At 40.7% G+C, this 16,127-nt stretch overlaps 2 protein-coding genes across 3 annotated transcripts in view; one reads left to right on the top strand and one right to left on the bottom strand.

Annotated features, from left to right (window-relative positions):
* Positions 1-273: 273 nt before the first annotated feature.
* On the bottom strand, positions 274-12,603 carry cryz (crystallin, zeta (quinone reductase)). Of its 2 annotated transcripts, XM_047369426.1 has the most exons (8): positions 12,407-12,603; positions 7,930-8,082; positions 6,765-6,928; positions 3,512-3,563; positions 1,975-2,124; positions 864-965; positions 676-771; positions 274-520 (listed from the first exon to the last, which is right to left on the bottom strand). In XM_047369426.1, exons 1-8 carry the CDS (start codon positions 12,512-12,514, stop codon positions 359-361), a joined length of 987 nt encoding a protein of 328 aa, XP_047225382.1. In that variant the 5' UTR covers positions 12,515-12,603; the 3' UTR covers positions 274-358. The 2 variants fall into 2 exon arrangements, with proteins under 2 accessions (XP_047225382.1, XP_047225383.1); XM_047369427.1 differs by lacking the exon at positions 274-520 and having other exon boundaries at positions 708-771; positions 864-996.
* A 1,297-nt stretch (positions 12,604-13,900) lies between these two features.
* dars2 (aspartyl-tRNA synthetase 2, mitochondrial) overlaps positions 13,901-16,127 on the top strand; it is a 10,296-nt gene continuing 8,069 nt past the window's right edge. The window contains exons 1-2 of the mRNA XM_047367981.1: positions 13,901-14,368; positions 14,561-14,660. Coding sequence (XP_047223937.1) covers positions 14,203-14,368; positions 14,561-14,660 — 266 coding nt within the window. The 5' untranslated portion in view covers positions 13,901-14,202. The remainder of the gene's footprint in view (positions 14,369-14,560; positions 14,661-16,127) is intronic.

Raw genomic sequence — 16,127 nt, 5'->3', positions numbered from 1 at the left:
ATGGTCAATGTACGCTGCATCCAAAAATAACATCAAATCAAAAATCTAATGTTATTTGGCAGCTGTCTAAGCCTGCTGGAGAAAAGGAGAAAGAATTCAATGTGAAATGTTTTTAATGGTCTGACGTAATATTCTGATCTTAAATGTCATGTTTTCATTAGCTGGTAGCAGAGAATCATCATGATTAACAGAAATAAAGGCTTAAAAACTCCAGTCTGTGTGCAGTTCATCTATATAATGCATTTCACTTAAATAAATGAAATTTCAATAATATTCAAATTTATTGAACATGACTTTATTTGACTCTACCTAAATCTTACAGGAAAATATTGACCCCTTATTCTTAAAGGTCATCATGTTACATAGTCAGGACAATTTTCCCAGCTGCCCCGGGACTCTCCATGATGTCACGGTGGGCCTGGGCAGCCTTCTCCAGCGGGTACTGAGGGCCGACAACTGGCCGCAGCCATCCGGCCTCCATCCCTGCAAAGAGCAGCGATGCACACTCCTTCTTCTCCCTCTGACAGGGGAGAGGGAGGAAGGTTTAATTACGGATCTGTGCACACCATGCTGTTAAGAGAAATGTTTAACTCCTAATTTGCATAGCATTCAACTACAGTTTGTTAGATGTAACTCTAAAGTGTGGGAACGTTTTGTTGGGTCGTTGCTGAGTACCGGTGTGGTGAAGAATAGGGCCACTCCGACGATGCTGCTCTCCTTAGCCATGGTGTCTCTGGGGTTGATCTCTATAGAGCCTCTTGAACCAACAACCTACAGAAAAGAAACAAGTAAAAAATCAAAAACACAAAAAAAAGCTTAACAATTTGAGTTTCAAACCCTGCTGAAAGCAGCGTCCTACAGACCGTCACTCGTCCTCCATGCGCCAGCAGCTGGAGGTCTTTGCTGAGGTTGACATTGGACAGCATCTCCACTATCACATTCACACCCCAGCCTTCTGTGGCCTTCTGGAGCACATAAACACGCAATCCAATGTTTCTATAACAGTTACAGTGGAGTGAAAAAGCATTTGACCCTTTAAAAAATGTCCTATTTTTTGCCACACTTAAATGCTTCAGATCAAACAAATTTTGTTTCTGACAAAGATAATCCGAGTACAAAAAAAGGTTTTCCAATGATTTTTTTTCCCATTTATTAAAGGAACTTCCCAAGGCAACCTGGCTCTATGTGAAAATATTATTATTCTTGTTAAATCATGAATTAACCACATTTTTTGGTTCAACTTTGTGGGCCACAGCCAGGCCTAATTACTGCCTGACCTGTAAAAATCAAGATATCACTTACATAGAAACCCGTCTGCCAACATGAAGTATATGCTAAGGGATCTCAAAAACCAACACATCATATCCCAAATCTAAAAGGAATACAGTCCATCAGTTTGTGACTTTTCAGCTTAAGTACACTTGAGATTACATCAGGTTAATGAGGCACACCAGCAAGTCCACCTCTGAATTGCTAAAAAAAGAAAAAAAAAAAAGTATTAGAATGGCCTAGTCAAAGTATGGACTTAAACCCTGTTTAGATATAATGGCATGACCTTGAACCTCAAAAGTTCTCCAGTGTGGCTAAATTAAAATGATTCTGAAAAGAAGCGTGGGCCACAGTTGCTCCATAGCAATGCTAAAGAGTCGATACCAGTTATCACAGACACTTGATGGCTGGTGTTGCTGCCAAGCAGGGGTAAACCCAGTTATCAGGATTAGGGAGCAATTACTTTGTCATACAGATTGGTTTGGAAAACGTTTTACTTTTTGAATAGAATAATTTACAGAATTTCTTTTTGAAATTTCTAAGGTTATTTTGATCTGATATTCAAATTAGTTTGATGATCTGACAAATTTAAGTGAGACATAAAAGCAAAACCAGTAGAAATCTGTAAAGAAACGATACTCTTCCACAGCAATGTGCGTCTGAAAAGCAAACCGTTCCTGTTGGTCTTCCTGCATGTGTCAGTACCATGATTTTGTCAGTGTATCCTTCCTCTCTATGATTAAAAACCAAGTGTGCTCCACTGCTGAGGGCCAACTTCATCCCTTCTGGTGTCCCCGCTGTCCCCAGCACCCTGAGGCCCAGAGCCCGGGACAGCTGGCATGCTGCCACACCCACCTGTTGGTTTCATCACAAACATTTTTGTGGCATCAGTTTATACCCAGAACTGCATGATAACAGTAGAAGTAAAAACATAATCATGTCCTTATCTGTGCTTATATTTCCTGATAATATGAACCGACAAATGTACAAAAAAATAAGTTTATAGCAGGCGGGTCATGCATAGTGGTCATTTCATTAGACAATTATTTAAAAGCCGTTTTCTTGGATGTGTGTGGGTGTTGATGATTTAGTTTTATATAAACCACTTCGTTGGATTTGCCCTGCGATGGACTGGCGACCTGTCCAGGTTGTACCCCGCCCCCCGCCCATAGACTGCTAGAGATAGGCACCAGCTCCCTGCGACCCACTATGGATGAAGCAGTAGAAAATGACTGACTGACTGACTGACTTCGCTGGATTCTAGTGTGTCGCTGAATACTGCCACCTACTGCCCAAATACTGTAAGTAAAAAAAAAGAAAAAAGCTCATTCAAGTATGGCTTTGAATCAGAGAAATGCTCAGCAGCTGGAGAATATTTAACTACTACTTCTATAGCGTCAGACCCTCTGTTGAAGTGGACAATATGCATCACTGGCTATATTTTAACAACACTCGTACTGTACTGTTCCTAAAAACACTTCAACAAACATTACTTTTGTCATTAGACTGTAATAATATTTGAGTTTTGAGAAAGATTTGTTCAGTTGTGTGAGTTACAGTCCGTGTCTATTTATTAAGACTGAAGCGCAGCATTAGTAGAACAGCTTTGCTGGTTAATCTTTATTTCATAAATGAGTTCAAATAAGTATATTCCTAGTAACAGGGTCTATGAATGTCTCTCATAAAAGGAAGGACTTGAGATCCTGTAGCTGTAGTGAGGGTGGAGATGAGGATGCTGAAGTTGCTAAAGATGCTGAAGAAGCTGAGGGTTGCCACCTGACAGAGCTCAAGGACAGAAAAAGCTAAATATCAGATAACTGGACAGACACTCAATAAACAACCTGTTTGGGTGTCTAGTTTTTGTGTTTCTTCGTTGCACTGACAGATTGCTGTATTTATGTTTCTGCAACATCATTATTGACACTCGTTTCCCTTTTGTTTAGTGGTTTGAACCAACTTTTGTTGTTTCTGTAAAAAAAGGTTGTTGTTTAAATACAGGGAGAGTCTGAAGAGATGCAAGCAAATTGGGAAAATGGTTTAAGGATGAGTCTGAAACCAGAAATCTGGATATAGTATCGGCCTCTAACACTTATAGAATGGCTGCAGAGATGCTTCTTAGATCAGGGTATGAGTTGACTTTCCTTTTGGACCTTCTTGTCACCTGTTACAGAAACAAACAGACCTCACTGATAGCCACAGTGTGGCGTGTCATTAACACAGAAAAGCTGGGAGCTGCTCTCACCCCTCCACTGGCTCCATGGATGAGGACCGTTTCTCCAGCTTTGACATGAGCTCTGCAGAACACAGCAAAGTGACCAAAATACAGCTAACCTTCTCATGCAGTCATAATACATACATCTTTTCATAAAACATGAGTAACCAAAGCTTACTCATGATTATTAAAGCTTTTTCTTTTCAATTGGAAAATTTTTAATAGTACAGGATCATGATTTCTGATGATTTTCTCTGTTTCTGTACATATTTATACTAAATCCATTTCAAAATATTTAATTATTTTGATTGCATGGCTTACATATTTTAATCCTAATTTTGTTTTTGTTTTTTTGTAAATTAATGATGGGTAGGTGAAGATTTCTGCAAGGGTGTTTCAGGATGATGCTGTAAAACAACTGTCCAGCAGAGGGAGGTGTTACCTCATGTGCAAAAACAGCTGTACCAGTTGTGTGCCAAGCTCTGTATTTTTTCCAATGGCTGCAATGGTTGCAATCACTGCATGCAGTGTTTGCAACAATGGCAAAGCAGTGATGAAGTGTCAATTAAAACCAATTAACAAATCTGTTCACCATTTTCTAAAAATATTAATGTCTTGGTATGAATAAATAAAAAGGAAAAGCTGAGACATTGCATCAATGTGCATCACCAGAATGCATGTTATTCACTCAAGGGGAATATGATGAAGATTATGTTGTCAACTAATACTTATTCATAGCTTTTGATTTGATTTGGGAGTTACTGAGATATTGTGTTGTTTTGTATGTGGGTTTATTTATGCTAGAGATATCTGAAAATTCTATTTACATGACTGTCTGACTTCAGCATATTTCAAGAATCAGAAGGTAAAACATAACCCTGCATTGCTTAAGTTTTTTTTTTTTTTTTTTACAAAAAACATCTGAAAAGAGCACACATTTGAATTCAGACCCCTTTACTCCAGCACCCTGAAATAAAATCATAATCAAATACTTCAGATCACAGCATATACAGGTCCTTCTCAAAATATTAGCATATTGTGATAAAGTTCATTATTTTCCATAATGTCATGATGAAAATTTAACATTCATATATTTTAGATTCATTGCACACTAACTGAAATATTTCAGGTCTTTTATTGTCTTAATACGGATGATTTTGGCATACAGCTCATGAAAACCCAAAATTCCTATCTCACAAAATTAGCATATCATTAAAAGGGTCTCTAAACGAGCTATGAACCTAATCATCTGAATCAACGAGTTAACTCTAAACACCTGCAAAAGATTCCTGAGGCCTTTAAAACTCCCAGCCTGGTTCATCACTCAAAACCCCAATCATGGGTAAGACTGCCGACCTGACTGCTGTCCAGAAGGCCACTATTGACACCCTCAAGCAAGAGGGTAAGACACAGAAAGACATTTCTGAACGAATAGGCTGTTCCCAGAGTGCTGTATCAAGGCACCTCAGTGGGAAGTCTGTGGGAAGGAAAAAGTGTGGCAGAAAACGCTGCACAACGAGAAGAGGTGACCGGACCCTGAGGAAGATTGTGGAGAAGGGCCGATTCCAGACCTTGGGGGACCTGCGGAAGCAGTGGACTGAGTCTGGAGTAGAAACATCCAGAGCCACCGTGCACAGGCGTGTGCAGGAAATGGGCTACAGGTGCCGCATTCCCCAGGTCAAGCCACTTTTGAACCAGAAACAGCGGCAGAAGCGCCTGACCTGGGCTACAGAGAAGCAGCACTGGACTGTTGCTCAGTGGTCCAAAGTACTTTTTTCGGATGAAAGCAAATTCTGCATGTCATTCGGAAATCAAGGTGCCAGAGTCTGGAGGAAGACTGGGGAGAAGGAAATGCCAAAATGCCAGAAGTCCAGTGTCAAGTACCCACAGTCAGTGATGGTCTGGGGTGCCGTGTCAGCTGCTGGTGTTGGTCCACTGTGTTTTATCAAGGGCAGGGTCAATGCAGCTAGCTATCAGGAGATTTTGGAGCACTTCATGCTTCCATCTGCTGAAAAGCTTTATGGAGATGAAGATTTCATTTTTCAGCACGACCTGGCACCTGCTCACAGTGCCAAAACCACTGGTAAATGGTTTACTGACCATGGTATCACTGTGCTCAATTGGCCTGCCAACTCACCTGACCTGAACCCCATAGAGAATCTGTGGGATATTGTGAAGAGAACGTTGAGAGACTCAAGACCCAACACTCTGGATGAGCTAAAGGCCGCTATCGAAGCATCCTGGGCCTCCATAAGACCTCAGCAGTGCCACAGGCTGATTGCCTCCATGCCACGCCGCATTGAAGCAGTCATTTCTGCCAAAGGATTCCCGACCAAGTATTGAGTGCATAACTGTACATGATTATTTGAAGGTTGACGTTTTTTGTATTAAAAACACTTTTCTTTTATTGGTCGGATGAAATATGCTAATTTTGTGAGATAGGAATTTTGGGTTTTCATGAGCTGTATGCCACAATCATCCGTATTAAGACAATAAAAGACCTGAAATATTTCAGTTAGTGTGCAATGAATCTAAAATATATGAATGTAAAATTTTCATCATGACATTATGGAAAATAATGAACTTTATATATGCTAATATTTTGAGAAGGACCTGTATGTGTTAGAATGGCCCAGTCAAAGTCTAACTAGAACTAAATCAAGCTGAGATTCTGTGGCAACACTTAAACGGTGCTCTCCATCCAGTCTGATAATGTGTCATGTTATGACTCATTTTGCAAGGAGTGAGCAAAAAGATCCAGTCTCTAGATATGCAAAGTTTACTAACTCTACGTTTTTTAAATGTATATTTTCTTCCTTCCGTAAGTATGTGCTCATTTGTGTTGGTTTATAGAATAGAAACCAAATTAAAAAAATGAAGTCTGTGGTTGTAATGTAAAAAAGTGAAGTGATATGAATACTAATCTGGATACTAAATCCTAGATCTAACCACCTACGTCACTAGATCTCTGTATAAACAGTTCCATATGAACTTATATGGAATCTAATAAAATATGTTATGATTATATGCAAACAGAGACACGAGGTCTTCAGCAGATGCGAAAATATGCCAATAAACTCTTTTGTCATGTTTGTATTTATCATAGATGCTGTTAAACTGTCCGAAAATCTATTTTACATGATAAATAATTTTATTCTGTTTTCTGGAAAGTCTGAACAGATTGCTTCATGGTCTTTTCCAGTATTTCTGAGTATGTACGTGACGTATAAAAGCTTCGGTTGAAACCTTGAATAAGTCCTCTCCTGGAAAAGTTTGGTCTTACTTGTGAACGAGGGCTCTGTAGGCAGTGAAGTAAGGAATGCCTATGGCTGCTCCCTGTGTGAAGTCTAAAGCATCAGGCAGCTTGTGAACACAGTCGTCAACTGCAACAGCATACTGTGCATAACCTCCAGACTCGGTGGCAGTGGTGAAGACCCGATCCCCAGCCTGGAAAACACAAACAATCACTTGATGTGTGGACCGTCTCTGGGACCGTTTTGGTAAAGCTCCATGAGATGACTGTTGTCAATCAAGAAACATAAAAGAAGGATTTATTCTAAATGTCTCGGAAAAAAAATTAACACACCCTATAAACAGCCTGTGTGTTTGTCTAACATATTTGGACCTGTGGTATTTAATGTCTGTTTTTAACAATGCTGAAAAACTCAAGTAATATAAATAAAGAGCGAAGAAAAAGACCTTTTAAATCTTGTATTAAAAATGCTATTTAAGGTGAGAAATAAATTGGGACACGCCTACATTTGTCCCCTCTTAAAATGGCTAAAATTACACACAGCCGAATCAGATTTTAGTACCATTTTAAAAGTCTGACAGAGAAAAATGTAGACAAACACCAGCACTTCTGGAATAATGTTCTTCGGACAGATGAGAGTAAGATTTTATTATATTTAGACACCAGAACAGAGGATATGTTTGGCTTAAGCCACTCCAGGAAAAGACCCTTATACAAACTTTGGGGTAAGGAGGCAGAAGCGTCATGGTTTGGGGAGGCTTTTATGCCTAACTCGCTGTCATTGAATTCAATATGAATTCTATTGTGCACCAGGGGGTGTTTGAAGAAAATGTGAAACCATGTGAGAAAAAAAAAAAAAGAAATACTGACTAAACATACCAGTAAACACACCAGGGTTGGATTAAATCTAAGAAATGGGGGTCTTAATCTTTTCAATTAAAAGAGGATATGATGAGTTATTAAGGGGTACATTGTCCTTACATTGTTTTACCCATTTAGAAAGCACATGTTGGCTGCTACACTTTAATAAGTAAAACTAGTAAAACTATTTTATCCAGAGATAATATAAAAAATGAGATTACACATTGACATGTGATAATTTCCTAGTAAAGAACTGAATATAAAATGAGGTGTCCAGTTCTTTTCACATGACTGTATTTGTGTGCGCTGTGAGGAGCGTGGTTTTTACTGTGACCTTTACTGCAGTGACTCCCTCTCCAACAGCATCCACCACTCCGGCGACATCAGAGCCTGGAGTATATGGCAGAGTGGGCTTCCGGGCGTAAGATCCAGAGTGGATGTACGTTTCCACGGGGTTCACTCCACAGGCACGGACATGAATCAGTACCTGCATCAAATAGATCTTAAACAAGTCTCTGTTGTACTTAATAAAAGTTGACAAAATTATAAAACGGGGTGAAAATCTGATCAAAAATGTTCTTTGGTCCAAATCCTCTGTTATACAAGTAAAGCAATGCAAAAGGAGTATTCATTCTGAATATATATGTATTTATGTGTTATTTACAATTGATTCAAAAATGGAATGTAAAAAAATGATTTATACCTTTCTTAACAATGGACAAATATTTATTAGCATTACCGCAGACAACCCTTCTACAGGGGTTGGACAATGAAACGGAAACACCTGGTTTAGACCACAATAATATATTAGTATGGTGTAGGGCCTCTTTTTGCAGCCAATACAGCATCAATTTGTCTTGGGAATAACATATACAAGTCCTGCACAGTGGTCAGAGGGATTTTAAGCCATTCTTCTTGCAGGATAGTGGCCAGGTCACTACGTGATACTGGTGGAGGAAAACGTTTCCTGACTCGCTCCTCCAAAACACCCCAAAGTGGCTCAATAATATTTAGATCTGGTGACTGTGCAGGCCATGGGAGATGTTCAACTTCACTTTCATGTTCATCAAACCAATCTTTCACCAGTCTTGCTGTGTGTATTGGTGCATTGTCATCCTGATACACGGCACCGCCTTCAGGATACAATGTTTGAACCATTGGATGCACATGGTCCTCAAGAATGGTTCGGTAGTCCTTGGCAGTGACGCGCCCATCTAGCACAAGTATTGGGCCAAGGGAATGCCATGATATGGCAGCCCAAACCATCACTGATCCACCCCCATGCTTCACTCTGGGCATGCAACAGTCTGGGTGGTACTCTTCTTTGGGGATTCTCCACACCGTAACTCTCCTGGATGTGGGGAAAACAGTAAAGGTGGACTCATCAGAGAACAATACATGTTTCACATTGTCCACAGCCCAAGATTTGCGCTCCTTGCACCATTGAAACCGACGTTTGGCATTGGCATGAGTGACCAAAGGTCTGGCTATAGCAGCCCGGCCGTGTATATTGACCCCGTGGAGCTCCCGACGGACAGTTCTGGTGGAAACAGGAGAGTTGAGGTGCACATTTAATTCTGCCATGATTTGGGCAGCCGTGGTTTTTTGGATACAATCCGGGTTAGCACCCGAACATCCCTTTCAGACAGCTTCCTCTTGTATCCACAGTTAATCCTGTTGGATGTGGTTCGTCCTTCTTGGTGGTATGCTGACATTACCCTGGATACCGTGGCTCTTGATACATCACAAAGACTTGCTGTCTTGGTCACAGATGCGCCAGCAAGACTTGCACCAACAATTTGTCCTCTTTTAAACTCTGGTATGTCACCCATAATGTTGTCTGCATTTCAATATTTTGAGCAAAACTGTGCTCTCACCCTGCTAATTGAACCTTCACACTCTGCTCTTACTGGTGCAATGTGCCATCAATGAAGACTGGCTACCAGGCTGGTCCAATTTAGCCATGAAACCTCCCACACTAAAATAACAGGTGTTTCAGTTTCATTGTCCAACCCCTGTACATCTGCTGACCAGCTTTTTGCATGTCTGCACTGATGATTTGACCTCCAAGTCTGTGATGTAAGAGGGTCTTCTTCCCATCACCCTAATGTTTAGCTCCCACCACCTGTCGAAGTGGGATGCAGGGGCCTCGTCGTATCCTCAACTGTTCGCCTGCTCTGCAACATGGTATGTACACGAGCAGGGGTAAAGCCATCAAAGAACTGGCGGAAGAGGCGCAGAAAGGCAGCTTTTGGCTGTGGCTAAGGAGGAAGGACAAGAGTTGGGGCCAAATAACACCTAGGGCATCAGCAGATGTACTGGGGTTAAAGGAGCGAAACATTTATGACTGGTGGTCCCAAGCTGATGACCCATTTATGACCAGAATGGCACTGGCCGAGACGGTCAGGCAGCAATGCCCAGCAGGCAAATCGCCAGTCTGTTTCTTTACAAGTACAAGCTCCGTCTAGAGAGTTTTAATTGGATTCAAGTTGGGACTTTGACTGGGCCACTCCGAAACGTTAACACTTCAGAACTAACACGATGGTAAAACTAAAAGATTACTATGCATTTAATTCTGCCAGGGTATGAATAATTATGGGCTTAACTGTACAGGTCCTTCTCAAAATATTAGCATATTGTGATAAAGTTCATTATTTTCCATAATGTCATGATGAAAATTTAACATTCATATATTTTAGATTCATTGCACACTAACTGAAATATTTCAGGTCTTTTATTGTCTTAATACGGATGATTTTGGCATACAGCTCATGAAAACCCAAAATTCCTATCTCACAAAATTAGCATATCTTTAAAAGGGTCTCTAAACGAGCTATGAACCTAATCATCTGAATCAACGAGTTAACTCTAAACACCTGCAAAAGATTCCTGAGGCCTTTAAAACTCCCAGCCTGGTTCATCACTCAAAACCCCAATCATGGGTAAGACTCCCGACCTGACTGCTGTCCAGAAGGCCACTATTGACACCCTCAAGCAAGAGGGTAAGACACAGAAAGAAATTTCTGAACGAATAGGCTGTTCCCAGAGTGCTGTATCAAGGCACCTCAGTGGGAAGTCTGTGGGAAGGAAAAAGTGTGGCAGAAAACGCTGCACAACGAGAAGAGGTGACCGGACCCTGAGGAAGATTGTGGAGAAGGGCCGATTCCAGACCTTGGGGGACCTGCGGAAGCAGTGGACTGAGTCTGGAGTAGAAACATCCAGAGCCACCGTGCACAGGCGTGTGCAGGAAATGGGCTACAGGTGCCGCATTCCCCAGGTCAAGCCACTTTTGAACCAGAAACAGCAGCAGAAGCGCCTGACCTGGGCTACAGAGAAGCAGCACTGGACTGTTGCTCAGTGGTCCAAAGTACTCCAAAGTACTTTTTTCGGATGAAAGCAAATTCTGCATGTCATTCAGAAATCAAGGTGCCAGAGTCTGGAGGAAGACTGGGGAGAAGGAAATGCCAAAATGCCAGAAGTCCAGTGTCAAGTACCCACAGTCAGTGATGGTCTGGGGTGCCGTGTCAGCTGCTGGTGTTGGTCCACTGTGTTTTATCAAGGGCAGGGTCAATGCAGCTAGCTATCAGGAGATTTTGGAGCACTTCATGCTTCCATCTGCTGAAAAGCTTTATGGAGATGAAGATTTCATTTTTCAGCACGACCTGGCACCTGCTCACAGTGCCAAAACCACTGGTAAATGGTTTACTGACCATGGTATCACTGTGCTCAATTGACCTGCCAACTCTCCTGACCTGAACCCCATAGAGAATCTGTGGGATATTGTGAAGAGAACGTTGAGAGACTCAAGACCCAACACTCTGGATGAGCTAAAGGCCGCTATCGAAGCATCCTGGGCCTCCATAAGACCTCAGCAGTGCCACAGGCTGATTGCCTCCATGCCACGCCGCATTGAAGCAGTCATTTCTGCCAAAGGATTCCCGACCAAGTATTGAGTGCATATCTGTACATGATTATTTGAAGGTTGACGTTTTTTGTATTAAAAACACTTTCCTTTTATTGGTCGGATGAAATATGCTAATTTTGTGAGATAGGAATTTTGGGTTTTCATGAGCTGTATGCCAAAATCATCCGTATTAAGACAATAAAAGACTTGAAATATTTCAGTTAGTGTGCAATGAATCTAAAATATATGAATGTTAAATTTTCATCATGACATTATGGAAAATAATTAACTTTATCACAATATGCTAATATTTTGAGAAGGATCTGTATGTTTCTACAAAGGGAAATTGGGATACAGTTGTGATTACGTCTCTAACATAATCACAATAGAATTTTGCCATTTTGTCCATTCCTACGGCCAAATCAAATCTAAATAAAAACACTGTGAAACATTATGCGATGGTTCGCCTGATTTTAAAATATTGGCGTCATACTTTAGAGCCCAATTCTTTGTATTACTTTATATCCTTTGGATAAATCTATGTATTGCCACTTTCCTTTGAAATAAAAACAAGTGGAGGACAGCTGGAAATCCCTCTTGCGTGTACTCTGACCTCAGGTTTACAGAAAGTCATGAAAATCAACTACAGCTATTATTTATTGATCTAAGCAGGAAAGACGTATAAACTGCTGAAAAGACCTGACTAGTTTAGCAGAAAACTGTTAACGAGATTAGACCTGCGTTTGCACAAAGAGAGAATCAAAGTTAAGAGACATGCCAGACATGTTAATGTGTGAAACCTCATGTTGCAGCTACTCTGCAGTTGTCATGGCTGTGCTAAACTTCCAGCCCCTGTCCACCTGTGGACTGTGACCCGCAAACCGGCGTCTGCAGCGGGGTGCCTCACCTGTCTGCGTCCCGGCTGAGGGACAGGAACATCCGAACACAGCTTGAGGACAGACGGAGCTCCAAACTCACTCACTCTGATGGCTCTCATCAACCTGCTGCCTGGCATCTCTGCACACCTTCAGCACAACCTGCAGAGAGGACAGAGAAATTCGGCGTCTCACTCAGTTCTCGCTTCTTCTTCACTATTTATTTGGATTTGGAACATCAGCGCCCTCCTTAGTCAGTTTTGTAAATAGATTTTATTTTTTTTTACTGTACTGTATATTGTTCCCCTTTTTTGCTTTATGTTGCCAAATTAAACAATACACCAGCGAAAACTAATGACATTTGATACTGGCCAATGATCACAAGATTCGTGTTTTGTTTTTGTTTGTGTTTTTTAACACTTTGTCTAATATAGAACTCGACAAAGTCAAAATAGAGGGACAGATATAATATTTCATAAGATTGGAGAATACAGGGAATAATCTTTGACCATTTCTCTTTGCTAAATCTCTCTGGATCATCCAGAATCCTAATCTATGCTCTCTCTTCACCACACAGCTTTTCTGTAGGATTTATGTCTGAGGACTGAAAGAGGCATGTAAGGAGATTGATTTTGGATCTGCTAAACCATATCAGTTTATTTAAGGCTCAGGATCATTATCCAGCTGATAGAACTAATGACAACCAGAGGTCACCAGATTTAATTTGAAAGTCCTGCTAGCCTATATCAGAAATCCATGATGCCATGCAGATAGGATTCTGGGTATTTGGAGGAGAAAACAGCATTACAGATCCTCCACCATACTAAAGTGTGGCCATAAGGTGCTTTCTCACATATCTGTCTTTTGTTTTACTTCAGACCCACCTATTGTATTTCACTGTATGTGAACATGTTTCATCCAAAGACCCAAGGAGGTTTAGCAAGAACCATAGATCTACGTTTGTGTTGGTAGGGAAGCGTCTTCTTCATCCAGCCTTGTTTTTCACAGTTCCAGTTGTTTTAAGCTTTTAATTTACTTTTCTGAGTTTAGATATGAAGTGCTTAGTTTAGGCAAGTTAGCAATTTTTGCAGTCAATTTCTGAAAAAATGAAGATCAACACACATCTGCAATACTTCAATGGCATGCTCTCTTGTCCATCGCATTTTTAATTGACCTGTGTCACATCATATTTATCCCCCCATGGAATTAGGAAGTCATGGATTACTTGTAAACGTTCCTAAACTCTCTCATCAGTGTAAACAAATAAAGTAAGTATTAGTGATTTTTAAAAATAAATTTTGCCCCTCCCCCCCCATATGACCATATGTCAGTGTCCATTACTATTTAATTTAGTCATTTTAACTTACATCTCTGTGTGTATATTAGTAATTTGATGTATGTTAGTTATTCTAAAGTTTGTATTTTTTTAATGAATTAAACGTTCAAATGAGTCTGTGCTCAGATCGACGATTTCGTGAATTGAATAGTTCGGCCTTACGTCGTGACGTCACTTCCGTTTACGCAGGTCAGATTCTTACGTGAATGGAACTGCTTTCCAGTGCTGTCCGACAGTCAGATCAACCCGACCACATGAGCAAAGAGCGGTGAAACCCGCCCGGACCGGGTGGGGTGACATGCGGAACCAGGTGCAGAGGAGAAAAGTGAAAAGTGGTGTTCCTGATGTAAAGCCGGCAGCGTTTATTAACATGATATTACACTGTCTGAAAACGGGTTTCCACGTGTGAGAGGAGCCAACTGTGCTCTGCTTTGAACAAACAGACACTCCGACGGGACTTGATGGTTTAACTTGTCCCTGGGTTTGTTAGAAATGGCAACAAAATGCAGATTTTTCCTTCAGAGGGTCCTTACAGGACTCAGAGCTCATGCTGGGTGGTATCACCATGCTTCAGGTAGAGGACACCTGGTGTGCAGAACACCAGTCAGACAGCTGAGCAGCTCCAACAGACTCCACATGTCTCCCTCTGCCACCACAGGTACTTCATAAACCATGGCTACATATATGTAGTCATCGTCTGCGCGTTTAATAGGTTTGGTACCAAATTGTAGAGTCGGAAATAATGAAATAACGACTTTATTCTTTAAAGTGTTGCTTGATCACTGATTATCGATTGGCTGTGTGCATTTTACGGGAATCCCTGAAAACGTTGTTGGTTTTGTGTCTGCAGGTCCCAGCAGCCTCTCGTTCAGGACTCACACCTGTGGACAGCTGAGGTCACATCATGTAGGGGAGAAGGTCACATTGTGTGGCTGGGTCCAGTATCTCAGGTATTATTCTCTTTTAGTTCCTGATTAATGAAGATGTACAGTGCTTTGCCAAATTATTCTTACTTTTTGAACCTTTTCAAGTTTTCCAGCCATAACAGTTAACGTTATTATTTATTTAATTATTGAGGTATTAATTTTATTGGGATTTTATGTGATAGACCAGAAAGAAGTAGTGCATCATTTTTTTAAAGATTAAAATTCTGAAAAGTGCCATGCATTTGTATTAAGTTTTTCCCAGTTTCTCTTCTGTTAGAAAGAGCTCAAGCTCAGTTGGCTTTAATAAAAAAGTGTCTGGAAACTTTGTATTTTTCAAATCATGCTACAGATTCTCAATGAGAAATAGGTCTGGACTTTGACTGGGCCATTCGAATACAAGAACATGCCTTGATGTAAACCATTCTGTTGTGGCTGCATGTTTAGTTGTTCTACTGGAAGTTATACCTCTGCCACAGTCTCAAGTCCTTTGCAGCCTCAGGTTTTCTTCCAGGATTCCCTGTACTCAGGTCCATCCATTTTCCCATTAACTCGAATTAGCTTGACTGTCCTTCACAAGAACAGCTACCATACAGTATAACACTACCGCCATCACACAACCTAAATTTCTTACAGCTCTCTTTTAGCAAAGACTTTCCTTTTAGTTGTCCTGTTGTCAGGTCCTCCTACCTGAGCTGTTGATCTCTGCAGCTCCTCCAGAGTTACCGTGGTCCTTTTCGCTGCTTCTCTGATTAATACTTTCCCTACCCATCGTGTCAGTTTAGGTGGACAGCCATGTTTTGGTAGGTGTTCAGTTGGACCATGCTCTTTCCATTTTCAGATGATATTGAACAGGGCTTCATGTTCAAACCTTGGAATATTGTTTTACATCCTAAACCTACTTTAAGCTTCCCCATAACTTTCTCCCTGACCTGTCTGCTGTGATCCTTCGTCTTCATGATGTTCTCTAACAAACATCTGACACCTTCACAGAACAGCGGGATTTATACTAAGATTAAATTACTATGCACTATGTGACTTCTGCAGTCTGTTGGTTGTTCTGCACTTTATTTAGGCGCATCAGAGTAAAGGAGGCAGGATGCAAAAGTCTGCCACTATTTTGAGACTTTTATTGGTAAAAAACACACAAACCACTTTCCTTTCTCTTCACAATCTTGTACTACTTAGAGTTGGTCTGTCACATAAATTCCCAACAAAGTACATTTAAGTTTATGGTTGTAACATGAAAAAATGTAAAAAGTATAAGTATACTTTTGCAAGGCACAGTTGCCATGAACAATTATTCAATCTGGAAAGTCACTGGTTGTAAAACGTTGATCAGATTTGGGAATGAAAGGCAGGACTTCACGCCCGAGTTTCACCAGCACTTATATAAAAATCATGAATTCTTTGAAATCAGATTTCATTTTTTTTAGTTTCATAATGTAAACCTCTGTATGACATCTGCTGATTTAAGATTCTGGGGTGTTTCTT

This window comes from Girardinichthys multiradiatus, chromosome 6, assembly GCF_021462225.1.
Source record: "Girardinichthys multiradiatus isolate DD_20200921_A chromosome 6, DD_fGirMul_XY1, whole genome shotgun sequence".
Classification (NCBI taxonomy): domain Eukaryota; kingdom Metazoa; phylum Chordata; class Actinopteri; order Cyprinodontiformes; family Goodeidae; genus Girardinichthys; species Girardinichthys multiradiatus.
Note: the sequence above shows the minus strand (reverse complement) of the source record. Positions and strands in the feature narration are given on the sequence as shown.